Source organism: Natrix helvetica (assembly GCF_964273705.1).
Source record: "Natrix helvetica genome assembly, chromosome: 1".
NCBI lineage: Eukaryota > Metazoa > Chordata > Lepidosauria > Squamata > Natricidae > Natrix > Natrix helvetica.
Genome location: NC_138548.1, coordinates 283,831,640 through 283,843,874, shown reverse-complemented (window position 1 = coordinate 283,843,874; position 12,235 = coordinate 283,831,640). Strand labels below are relative to the sequence as shown.

Sequence of the window (12,235 nt, the reverse complement as noted above, 5' to 3'; positions counted from 1 at the left end):
CCTGACGCACCAATATTTTGAAGAGGTAAATTTAAAAAGTTTTTGCACTCTGCAGACTTCCCAAATCCTCTGCACGCCTCATTTTTTGTGAAAAACAGGGCATGCAGAGAGTTTGAGAGGCCTGAAAAGTGCTCCTGGGGTCTGGAGAGAGCAAAAACAAGCAACGGCCCATTATTTTGTTTTGCGAAAATGAGTCTGTTTTTTGTCAAAAAAAGGGCATGCATAGCCTTTAGGAGGCTTGTAGAATGTTCCTGGGGGGTGGGGGTGGGGCACAAATGAGCACAATTGTTTGTTTTTACCCTCCCCAGCCCCCAAGAGCAATTTGCAGGCCTCTCAAACCCTCTGCACATCCATTTTTGTGAAGGGGTGGGGTTTCGTGAGGCCAAAAATGCTGTATTCAGTGTATAAGACGCAACCAGATTTTCACCCACCTTTTTGGGGAGGAGGGGGAAGGTGTGTCTTAGACTCGGAAAAATACAGTAGTTACAATATCTTCCAATAAAGACATCTGGCTACTGGGATGTTACCATTATTTTTGCAATATAGATAGTCCTTGATTTACAATTAGTGGCTTAGCAACCAATCAAGACAGAGCTCCACAGAGCTACTTATGACCTGGCTTTGAAGTTCCATTGGTGGTCCTCCCATCTGCTTTCATATGTCTGAATTTGGATGCTTGGCAACTGATCTGCATTTACAGCTGATTGCAGTGTTGCAGGGCCACCTGACCACAATTTATGTTTTTTGTTGGAAACCTGTGTTTACTTCTGGTTTCCAGAAAAAATGCCCAATGGCAAATATGGATTCACTTAATGGCCATCATGTTCATTTAGCAACTGTAGTCTTTCCTTAATGATTGCTGCAAAAAAATCTCATAAAATTGTGTGCAGTCACATGGTGACTCAATGATTGGCCTGACTTAGACTCTGAGCTCAATTACAGTTGTAAGTTGAGGACTACCTGTACCCAGCCTCAAAGGAATGCTTGATATCATCTGAACACATCTGCCTACACTATGGGAAGAGAGAAGTAAAAAGGTTTTATTTTAAATTAGTCACATAGTACCTCAGTGGTCTTTTCCTGATATTTCTAATATAAAGCAAGTTAAGAATAGATTTTTCTTCCTAACAATGTAATTTAACAATGGTTCCTATTCCCAAGAAACGGTAAAAGTTGAATATCCAGAGTTCATTTTTGAAATGCTAAATACAAAGTAACATTTTCATTGTTCTTTATGCAAAATTTTCAATAATTGTTAAAATGACAAAAATTTATTAGCCTTTCTAAAAAAGTGTGAACACTTTGGATTTTAAATTCCCACAAACGGAAACCACTTATCGTGAGGAAAGGTACTTGTCTCATATCTTCTCTGGAAAATTCAAGTATCATCTGGAATACTCTTTGTTTAGCAGATGTCTCATTCAGGACTATTCAAATATGATAGTAACAATAATAATAAAATATTTTCTAGTCAATTCATACACTAATGACCAAATTTTGTGCACCTGACAATGTACATTGGAATGAGAGTAACACTGGCACTGCAGCACAGGTAAACTTTATGTAAATGAGATAGCAGCAACCAGTGATCTCTCTCTCTCATGACTATCCATCACCATAGTTTGCTTTATTCTTTCAATATCAAATTATCAGAAATCTGACTACAGACATTACTAATGAATTTTTGAATTGTACATTTTTGCCAATTCAAACTAACCTGTCCACATTCGGATGTTGGAGAAGGCAGGAAAGGGACAGCTTCCATCACGCAGCATATACGTGCAGAGTGCAAGAAACCAATCCCTTCCTGTCCTCTCCCAATTCTCAGGATCCTCTAGATTGGGAGCTCCAGGCATGTGCAGCACAGTTCTCATTCCACCCATGGCGGCACTGAAGCCAAACCTGATGGATCTGGTAAACCCTGGATGGAAGTGGGAGAAGAGGGAAAGGGCCAGCTTCTGGCACATTGCATATATATGCTGTGTACCAGAAACCAACCTTCCCTGCCCTCCCACGACCTGCCTCCTAAGCCTACTGGGACACCACCCAGTACTGAACTGAAGTACACATTTTTTTAATGCTTATTGACTTTAGAACAAAATGGACTTATGAAGAGCCTCTCAGTATACAACCCATTCGTATGTAAGGGGCTATATGTATTGTACATAATAAAAATATTGGATTTATCTTCTGAATTAAACATTCTGAAAAGTCATTAATAGTTAACAGGAAGAGAATTCTGATATTTTCTTTATATTATTATTTGAGGCCAATTTCTTTTAAATTTAAGTAAGATTTACCAATTATCGATATCATTTTTCACTAATAAAAACATTATTATTAGCTTTTTATCATCTATCTATCAATCATCTATCTATCTATCTATCTATCATCTATCTATCTATCTATCTATCTATCTATCCATCTATCTATCTATCTATCTATCTATCTATCATCTATCTATATCTATCATCTATCTATATCTATCATCTATTTATCTATCTATCTTGGTCAAGTCAAGGTAGCAAACATATTTAATACTCCTGCCCTTATTTTCTCCAGAACAACAATCTTTTGAGGTAGATGGAGCTGAGAGAGAACGTTGTCCTAAAGTCACCCAGCTGGCTTTCATGCTTAAGGAAGGCTTAAAGTTCAGCTTCCTGGTATCTAGGCCAGCACCTTAACCACAATAGCAAATGAATGAAATAGCACTGACATATATTACTCATAGCCTAAACTTTAGTATTAAAAGATACAGCACTCAAACTGTTCAATGCTACATTAAAAACAAGTCATCTATAAAGTATCATGGAGAGAGAATATATTATCTAGTCAAGTTTTATTCAATTTTCCCAATATATAACTAATTGAAAAATTCAACATCTCAAGTAAGTTATCGGAGAAACTTGGAAATCCTAACCAATGACAGGAATGGTAGATAGACAGACAGATAAGTAGGTAGGTAGAAAGAAAAAAAATGTTCCTGAATAGATTTGATAGGTCATTGTGTGACACAGAATAGCTGAACTAGATAGGCCTGCTTTTTCCAGTGTGGATTATAGAATTATAGGGTTGGAAGAGGCCATTAAACCACTGAATGTAACAATGCAGGAATCTCAGTTAAAGGAACTCAGAGAGAGAGAGAGAGAGAGCTGTTTTCCTCTGAAGATGTGACTAGTCTATTTAACACTGATTACCTTACATTATAAAATGTATTGCTACATTTTGCTTTGTTTTCCTCTTCTAAGCACAGAAATTCCATATAGCTTTTACTGTCAAATAAAAATTAATGCGACCAATCATTTGGACTGTGACCTATCTCTGTCCAGCCACCTTCTAAACAAAGAAATGACTAATAGATCAGACAACTTCTGATTCTACCATGTGAAAAGATCACAATTTAAAATGACAGAGGAAACTTTTTTCCTTCTTGTACCCTACTTTATTAGGAACATAAAGATAATTTTACATGCTTTAAAACCATAGGCAGCTATTCCAGCTCATTTCTACTTTACCTATATATTTCCTTCACTTCTGACAGCAAAAATATATAGGATTTTACTTGTAATCATTTTTTAACAAATTAACAGCATTCCACTTTTCCAGTGTATTCTGAATTATACTGAGTTGTGCTATTAATACAGTACAAAAGTTACGTGACTCCTCCAATTCCAAAATAAATTTGATTAAATTTAGAAAAAACATGGATCAATAAAATGCCTATATTCTATCTCCACTATTTGTAGATATTAAACTTTAAATGTTCATCTAGAAAATATGTTGAAGGCTTGGATACTGAAGCACTCTCACATTAATGAACAATTTTAGTTAGAATACCTAAGTATCTAAAAGACAATTACCTTATAATTTGTTCTTGTACAATTTTTTTAAGAAACCACATAATTTGCTCTATTTCTAGTATGCCTAACTCAAAGATAAATAGTTCAAAATGAAAATGGAATATAAACAAGTATATTGTCTGAGATAACAAACTACAATAAAGTTGCTGTAGATAACCAATCCTCCCTAATTGTTCCGGATTATATAGTGCTGCTCCTCTAGCAATCCAGAAAAAATAAATATATGCTGATGCAGAAGAATTCAAATACATCTTTAAATCCTAGTTTAGGGGAGAAATAGGCCTAAACAGCCTTATCAATTACTCCTACAAAATATTATAGAAATATTTGTTTAGAACATTGTAAGAAGAAAACTAGATTTCCCTGAAAAATGTTGCATAGACATTCCATTTCTGTTTTCCATTTATATTCTCAAGATGCTAGTAATATATATCCTACTTTATAGCCTATCTAGTGCAAAAAATCAGAAGAGGTTCAAATCATTTGTCATTGGAGATTCTCGTAAGTAGAGCAGATACCCTTTCAGGCAAACCTACTGCTCATACTGTCCTAAAAATAAACCAAAATAACTCTCAGGTGAATTACTTTCGGATCCTTGGGGAAAGATTTGAATTTAAGTGAAGGAAATAAAGACATTATGTATTATTTCTGCCTTCTTACAGAGGTCATATACTAATGCAGAATTCAGGTATAAAGCAAATACATCCATTTGCAGTTTTAGATAAAATAAATCTGCTTCAGTTTACTTTTAATTGTATACAAGTAGAGTAATACTGATGTCTACTTTGTTTATTTTTCAAGTTCTTAAAAAATATTAAGGGCCATTTTAAAACTGCTTGAAACAGCAAAGTGAAGAGATAATATGCATAGGTAAAACAAGCACAGTGATTAAATTATCTTTTGCTGCAAAGGGGTAAGACAGTGGAAGACGGGGAAAAATGTTACTGCTACAGTTCTGAAATTTAAAATGAAGAAAAAGACTATACGCACGGGAGTGTAAATCTTTTCCATTTTAAAAGTTTCGCAACTTTTCTAAAGTATGCTAATGTCTTGACAAACAAGAACCCGCCTAAGTCCAAACTACAAATACACAATTTATTTTAAGGGAAGGTGGAGTGTCTGAGAGCTAAAACCCCTGGCCCCGACATCTGGATCTTACCGCGATGAGGGCGCTGCTACGGCCGTGCTGTTGCTGTTCACCGCCCGCGGTGCCACCGTCCAAGCCATTGACTCCAGGCCTGTCGGAAGAAGTGGAGGTAGACGCAGAGCCCCCGGCCCCCGGGGCCGGAGCAGAGGAAGGCGGATGCGAAGGAGCCGTCGGAGGTGGCGCAGTGGGGGGTGGAAGGGGCGGCTGGCGGTGCTTCCCCGCTCGCTTGGCCTTAGCCTGCAAGCAGCGCTGGTGAAGAGCGAAGGTCTGCTGGCGCTCAAGCTCCAGGCGCTCCGGGGACACGGCCTGGTAGCGGGACTCGCAGGCACTGTGATGTCGCCGGCAAAGCTCGATGCGCCGGCGGAGCCGCTCCATCACCGCGCTGTGCTGCGACACCACGAACTCCGCCATGGGGCAGGGGGGCAGAACCATGAGCCGCGAGCGGAAAAACGGGAGCACCGGGAGCAGCCGGCTCTTCACTCCGCCATAGCTGGCGGCGAGGGACACCGGGCACTTCGGAGCCCAATTCTCCCTCTTCTTCGGCCGTCACCACTGCCTTTCTCAGGCGGTGGCGCCCCAATGCCGACCGACCCGACCGATCCCGCCTTCCCGATGCAGGCCCGGTGATTTCAATCCCCTACCCCAATGTAGCTCAGGCTCAGAGCCACCCAAATCTCCCGTTTTCCATTGTTATCCGCGCCTCAGCCGTCGCCATCTTGAAATTTTTTACCCCTTTTCTCCCCCACTTGGGAAGCCTGCCCAGTCCGGAGCGGGTGGCCTTTCCTAGGTAGTGGCAGACGTCACGGCGCACACACTCACTGGCAGTAGGCGTTAACAGACTGCTCAAAGAGCCAATCGGAGATGGGAACGGAAAAGAAAAGGGCGGGGAAAAGCTGGGGGGGAGGGGATTTCCCTTTCCGTTTCTCTACTCCCCCCACTTCTCTACGACCTTTCCGGAAAAGTAGCAGGGGCGGAACTTTATGATTGACAGGAAATGTCTCCGTATGCAGCTTGTGCTGGGATGGCTGAAACTTATAGGCCTGCCCCTCGCATACGTATTGGGCAATAAGTGTAGCAATACATAAAAGTAAATACTGAACGGTAGTTGGGTTTTACACTGAAAATATGCAAATGAGCAACAAAGGCCGAACCAAGCTTTTGAATTCTCACCAGCCTTTCCTTTAAGGACAACTGCCATTTTAAGTGGCTTCTTCCATGTATTCAGTATACATTGATTTAGAAGTTTTCTTTGCCGGACTAACCATTAACATAGTGTAAACGAATAACCTAAGTGTGGGTCCTCTTAAAACCCAGAAATCCTTACGGGTACTAGTCTTCTGTTTATGTAATATAGTAACGCCTTTAACCGACAATTAATACATCAAGTGACGCCCAACTCTCAACAATCCTGAGCGTGGAGAATTAGTCTTAGATTAACCCACGGGATAACATAAACAAATGCTAACTGGAGAAAAGGAGAAAGGTTTTCACCTATAATTGGAAAGCACGAAAATACTAAAACCGGCTTCTTTTCCTCTTGTTTGATGGTGCAGTTCTGCTCAGAGGGCTGCTAGCTCAAAAGACCACCCAACACCCTCAAAAACCAGCTACCAGCAAGACATTTGATCAGGGAAAAGCGCCCAAGAGTATTTGGAAATATGTAAGCATCTGCAGATGTTGACCATATTTTAAAATACATACTAGTGAAAGTGTCAATTCTTGAACAGGTAAGGTATACACACATTTATGTAACTTCCAGCGTATCTAATTTAGGCTTTTTAAATTGCTGGTAAGTTTTAGTGTTGTTTATAGTTTAAGCATATTACTTGTGATTTATGTTACAATATATTTGGTGAACATTTGTGTTTAAACCTAAGGTTGGAAAAAGAATGAATGCAACAATTTATTGGATTAAATGAACCAATTTATTGCCAGCAGATTGGTATTAAATACCTTAAGGAAAAGTATCTTATAGGTTTAACACACAAAGAACTTTTGAAAGTTTTAAGGCTGCATTCTTGGGACATTTCATAACATTTCTGGAATGAAGACTATTTTATTGCACCAAGCTATCACAGCATAATTTTGAAGTCACAATTACTCTAGGAAGCAAATGATAACTACCAGTAGCAAAAAGTTTGAAACATAATAAAGGCTACTCATAAATAATAATTCAATTTCTTCAATAATTAATGGTTCATATCTTAGAAATATGTGCTGTGTAAATCAAATCTGTATTAACTATGTATCAATAATTAAAATATTTTCTATGGTAATCAATTTTCATATTGAAATTGTGCAGGTTATAATAGAACAAGGTTATAAACAGTGATATGAAGTCGTGTACTTTAAACACTTCAGAAAGATTAACACATTTCATGAAGGCTGAGTTTTCTAAAAGCAAGATACTCATTATGAAACCAATTTGGAACCATTACCTCAATATGGTATTATTCATACCTTTTAAATTTCCACTTTTAACATTCCTGACTCAAAATATTCTCAGCAGGATGTTTAAAATGCAATACAATTTAATTACTTTGCATTTTGGATATTGTTCAGTTTTTCCACAATAGAATAGTATTAGTTCTGAAGGAAGATTTATCAACTCTTTTGTCTTTAGATTTTGAAAGCCAACCAAAAAATATTGCAGACGTAGAAAAATAGTGATCTATGTTTCTTTATTGATCAAGTAAGCTTACATTTGTTTATAACTTAACCAATATATTTATATGCATACTGCATCTTCAGATTTTTACAACAGTCAGGACTTAAGTCACAATCTTGTTTACCAACACTTGCACCCTGCATCAAACAATACTGGCATTTAGAAATTTATAATAGAAAAGGCAAAGAGGTGCAAAGAAATGTATTCTTAGCACCATATTTAGTGTCACAGGAGAGCTGGGGCCACATTATGGAGATCTAGGATACCCTTTGCCATTTATGGTTAATCATGTTCAGCTCTCCTGTCAACCATAACATCCACATCTGAAATGGGGTAAGTATCCTAAGACAGAACACACATTTAGTTAAGATCTTTATCTTTTTTAAGCATCTATATCTTCATATGTTGCATGTGAACTGTGACTGATTTGAAATAGCTACAATGCACTTTCTTTTCCAAACATAAATAGTCTAATATCTTATTCATTCTAAAATTCTTTAGAACATTTCCTAAAAGTCTGTTATAAGTCTATTTCTTTCGAACCAAGAGTTCAACTAGTGTAAAAATATTTCCTGCATCGGAATGGTTTTCCATGGTCTTTTTAAAATTATCTATTAAGTTACCAATTCAGCACCTCAAATTACTTGGAAATTACAAATGACTTTTTATATATTTTTTGCTTTATTATTCTTAAATAGCAGATGACAATCTTCTCCCAGTACTAAGTAGTCTTAATAAGGCTTCACAGGTTACACTGGGCATTTAAAAAAGTACATTTTCACTAACATGAAAAAAGGCTAAAACATGCAAACAGAGGAGTATTCTGAAGAGGTCTTATGAGTTCAGATTCATTCTTCCCAGTATCCTGGAGAAAGGAATATATGTTTCACAAAAAGTGAAGACATTGATCAAAAAACATTAACCCAAGCACATTAAAATTAGTACTAGTATTAAATAGCCACTGCAAGTCAATGATGTAGAAAAAAAATAGAAGAAACTAGGGGGAATAATTTCATTTAAACATCCTGACTAGACAACAGAAAGAAACTATGGAAGTAAGCCACTGACTGTATTAAATTGAATCTACCAGTGGAATGGATGCCAAGTTTATAAAGCTCTCTGGAGGACACAAGGAGAAAAATAAAAACTCTTGCACAACTACTGTAGATGTGCAAGGAATGATGCTGGAATGCAAGCCAAAGGCTGCAAGCACTGTAGCTTCAAATGAGGATAATTCTGCTGTTTTGGAAAGATAACAGAATTGAGGGTTCTGCAAAATAATCTGCAAGACAACTGTTAGTCTTGTTTTGAAAAAGCTATGTATATAATTATATCTGAACAAAAGTATAAAATCTTAATTACTCTGAAAAATTCTTACCCACCAAGTAGAAACTGGGAGTGTTTTAATTCAGTGCCATATATTTAAATAAAGGAGAACAGGTGGCAAAATATTTCTTCTTTGCTTTCCTCCATCATGCACTTCAATATAATATAGAGGATTATGCTTTTCTTAAGTAAACACTTCGTATTCTACGTAAGATTTCTGAATAGCTAAATACTCAATGCAACATATTTTTAAAAAATTTATTCATCTGGAACCCCCTAGATTCACAACATTTTGATACATGAAGAGCACTGAGATTCAAAATGTTACATATGCCAAGTTTTCACATGCTTATTCCTCAGCCACAAATACTGACATTCGCTTTCAGCACAAATAAAACTTGAAAGATCAGCTTGCCTGTGCCTTTTATCCTGTGCATAAATGTACATAAGATGGCAACAATAAGAAGGTTAGCAACACTCTCCGGTTTCACAATGTTTGGACCCAGAAATAAGTAGTGCTACCTTCTGAGAAAAAGAAACACAATTTTAACAGTGAGCTAAACAAGTGTATTCTCTAGCAGCAAAGCTGCGTCTGAAAAAACTGTACAGGAGAAAACAACAGCTGGAAGAGAAGGAAATGTTTTTTTAAAAAAACTCAGGGGGGGGACACAAAAACTGAAAGCAAATTCCAAATTGAGAAAAAATTCAAAATCTAAACGAACAAGACAATCCAGTCTCACTAAAATCTGTTCCTAAATTCAGACTAGTGCAAACACTGTTTTAACTGAGCTGTATCTGTGACCAATTTGAGTATTTCATGGCCATATGCTTTTCATCAATATGGAAGTTTGAGCACTTGAAGATCGCTTCAAATGGATTTTAACTTTATCCTACATTTAACATGATCATACTATGAGAAATAAGAGTTGTATAAGAACTTTCATCTTTGTAAGAAAGAAAAGACTTATAAAAACTTTACATCTGCCATTTTTCTTAAGGTTTGCTCTTCACTTCCATTGATAGATTAATACATTAATTTAAGCCAAAAGTTTTGAGACTGGTAATTCTATCATCTATTTAAAAACAAAATAAAAATGTTAGTTTTTGTAACTTTCCAGAAATTCATAGCCGGGTTGTGTTAAACGCATTTTTTCTTCAGGAATATTATTTAGAAACACAATTGCAAATATTTGACTGCTAAACACTTTTCACTGCAGAGTATTGGAACCCATGGATGGTATATTTTGAAGATTTTTGATTTTCAGCAAAAAGGTATCCATGGTCCTCTCCCAAAACCATATCAGAAAAATTCATCAAATTAAGTTCATTCTCTTCTTGGTTTTCTATTTCTGGGAGATCTATTCACAGTTTCTTCCTCCTGCAAACATAAAAGAACATATAAATAATCCAGCTACATTCATATATTTAGCTTTAAAAGTAATAAGCAGATATTTTCAAGGGTAATTTATTGAGATCTCAAGAATAGTCTACATCAGTAAATGTTGTTTGCTTTAACAATTGTTAGCACTGCTGAACAGAGACAAGCTACTTTTTAAAACCTTAAGCCTGATTTTTTAGCTGTCAATCAAATTTAAGTATTATCCCACATGCTTATTTCTTTCAATATTAAAACAAAAAATGTTTCAACTCTAATATACATATCAGAGTAACAGAAAAATCAAATTCAGGGTTATTTTTGGAAAAGGCATTACAAAACCTTAAGATTTAGTATTTTCAACATTTGACATTAGCATCAACAATGTATACTTCAAAAAATATCAAATACACTCATTTGGGAATGAACCCCATGAATATATCAGATTGCACTTGATAATGTTCAATATTAGAATAATCTTCTAATAATTTGTAGCGGTATATGTAACTTCATTTTGAAATATTACTAACTGGAAAAAGTTGCTATAAATAAAAATTTCATGACGATTACTAGGAAGTTAAAAGTGTAGGAAAGGTAACAAAGTCAAATTATCTTGATTTGCTACAACTTCATGTAATTAGCTCATTAAAAAGTTGTACAGGCTAGGGCTTAACCACTGGGTGGTTCAGTGGATAGGAAGTTCACTCAGGATAGATCCCGGTGTGTGATTGTTAATGGGGTACCAATCACACAGTGTGCCACAAGGCTCAGTCCTAGGTCTATTCTGTTCAACATGTTTGTAAGTGATATAACAGAAGGACTGCTTGGTTTTTTTCGCTGATGACATGAAGTTGTGTAATAGAGTTGATCTTCTTGGAGGTATTCATAACATGAAAAATGATTTGGCATTGCTGCAAAATTAGTCAAAAATGTGGAAAATCTAGTTCAGTGTTTCCAAATATAAAATCACTTTATCAAGTGGAAAAAGTGGTGGTTAAAATCCTAAAAATCGAAGAGGAAAATGAATATAAAGAAATTAAATTTGCTGATATTTATGGTGATTGGTTTGTCTCTGAAAAGGGAAAGAGTGGAATATTGAAAGAGGAATTAAATGGAGGAGAAATCTACCCCAGATGGCAAGATACAGAACAAGGGAAAACAAAAGAATTTATGGATTTAAAGAGAGAAATTTTATTAGCAATATCATTGATAACATTACCGACAATCAAAGATAAGCTGATTAAGGAAATAGAAGAAGGGCACAAAATTACATGAGACATTCTATAAGAAAAGAGTTGCTAAGAGGAGTCCATACAAAGTTGATTAAGGAGACGATTAGAGAATTGACACCACAAATGGCAGAAGATATGAGATTTTTTTGCTACTGGAAAGATACAGGTTGATAGATGGAAGAGTATAATTTAAAACTAGCTAAACTTAGCGAAATTTAGTGATAATAGATATAGTTAATAAATAATTGATAATGATAATGATGTATACAATGTGTAGTATTATGATAAGTAGTAATTTGATATGAATATTGAATGGTACCCATGAAAGGAAGATTAGAAACCCTTTTGGATTATATATAAAGGTTAATAAAAAAATAATTAAGTTAGATTCAGTTAAGTCTTGATTATTAGGGGGAAAATGATATGATACAGGATATAGTCAAAAGGAGGGATAATGATAACGTATATATATGTATGGGTACAACGTAAGGAAATGGGATGTAAATTGTAAACAGTGATTTGGAAAGGATTAGAAAACTTTGTTATTAAATATTATGGATGTTTAGCTAGAATAGGACATAAGGATTCAGTGTTATTGGAGGATTTTAGAAATAGTAAATGAAATGC

At 36.0% G+C, this 12,235-nt stretch overlaps 2 protein-coding genes across 4 annotated transcripts in view; both read right to left on the bottom strand.

Moving 5' to 3' along the window:
• MAML1 (mastermind like transcriptional coactivator 1) overlaps positions 1-5,974 on the bottom strand; it is a 49,245-nt gene extending 43,271 nt beyond the window's left edge. Inside the window, exon 1 of one of the 2 annotated variants that reach the window (XM_081938034.1) lies at positions 5,020-5,974. In XM_081938034.1, coding sequence (XP_081794160.1) covers positions 5,020-5,439 — 420 coding nt within the window. In that variant the 5' untranslated portion in view covers positions 5,440-5,974. The remainder of the gene's footprint in view (positions 1-5,019) is intronic. The other variant, XM_081938035.1, reaches the window with a different exon arrangement.
• A 1,697-nt stretch (positions 5,975-7,671) lies between these two features.
• Positions 7,672-12,235, bottom strand: part of CANX (calnexin) — a 38,502-nt gene continuing 33,938 nt past the window's right edge. For both annotated transcript variants that reach the window (XM_081949875.1, XM_081949876.1), the window contains exon 15: positions 7,672-10,379. In XM_081949875.1, the coding sequence (XP_081806001.1) occupies positions 10,326-10,379 (54 nt within the window). In that variant the 3' untranslated portion in view covers positions 7,672-10,325. The remainder of the gene's footprint in view (positions 10,380-12,235) is intronic.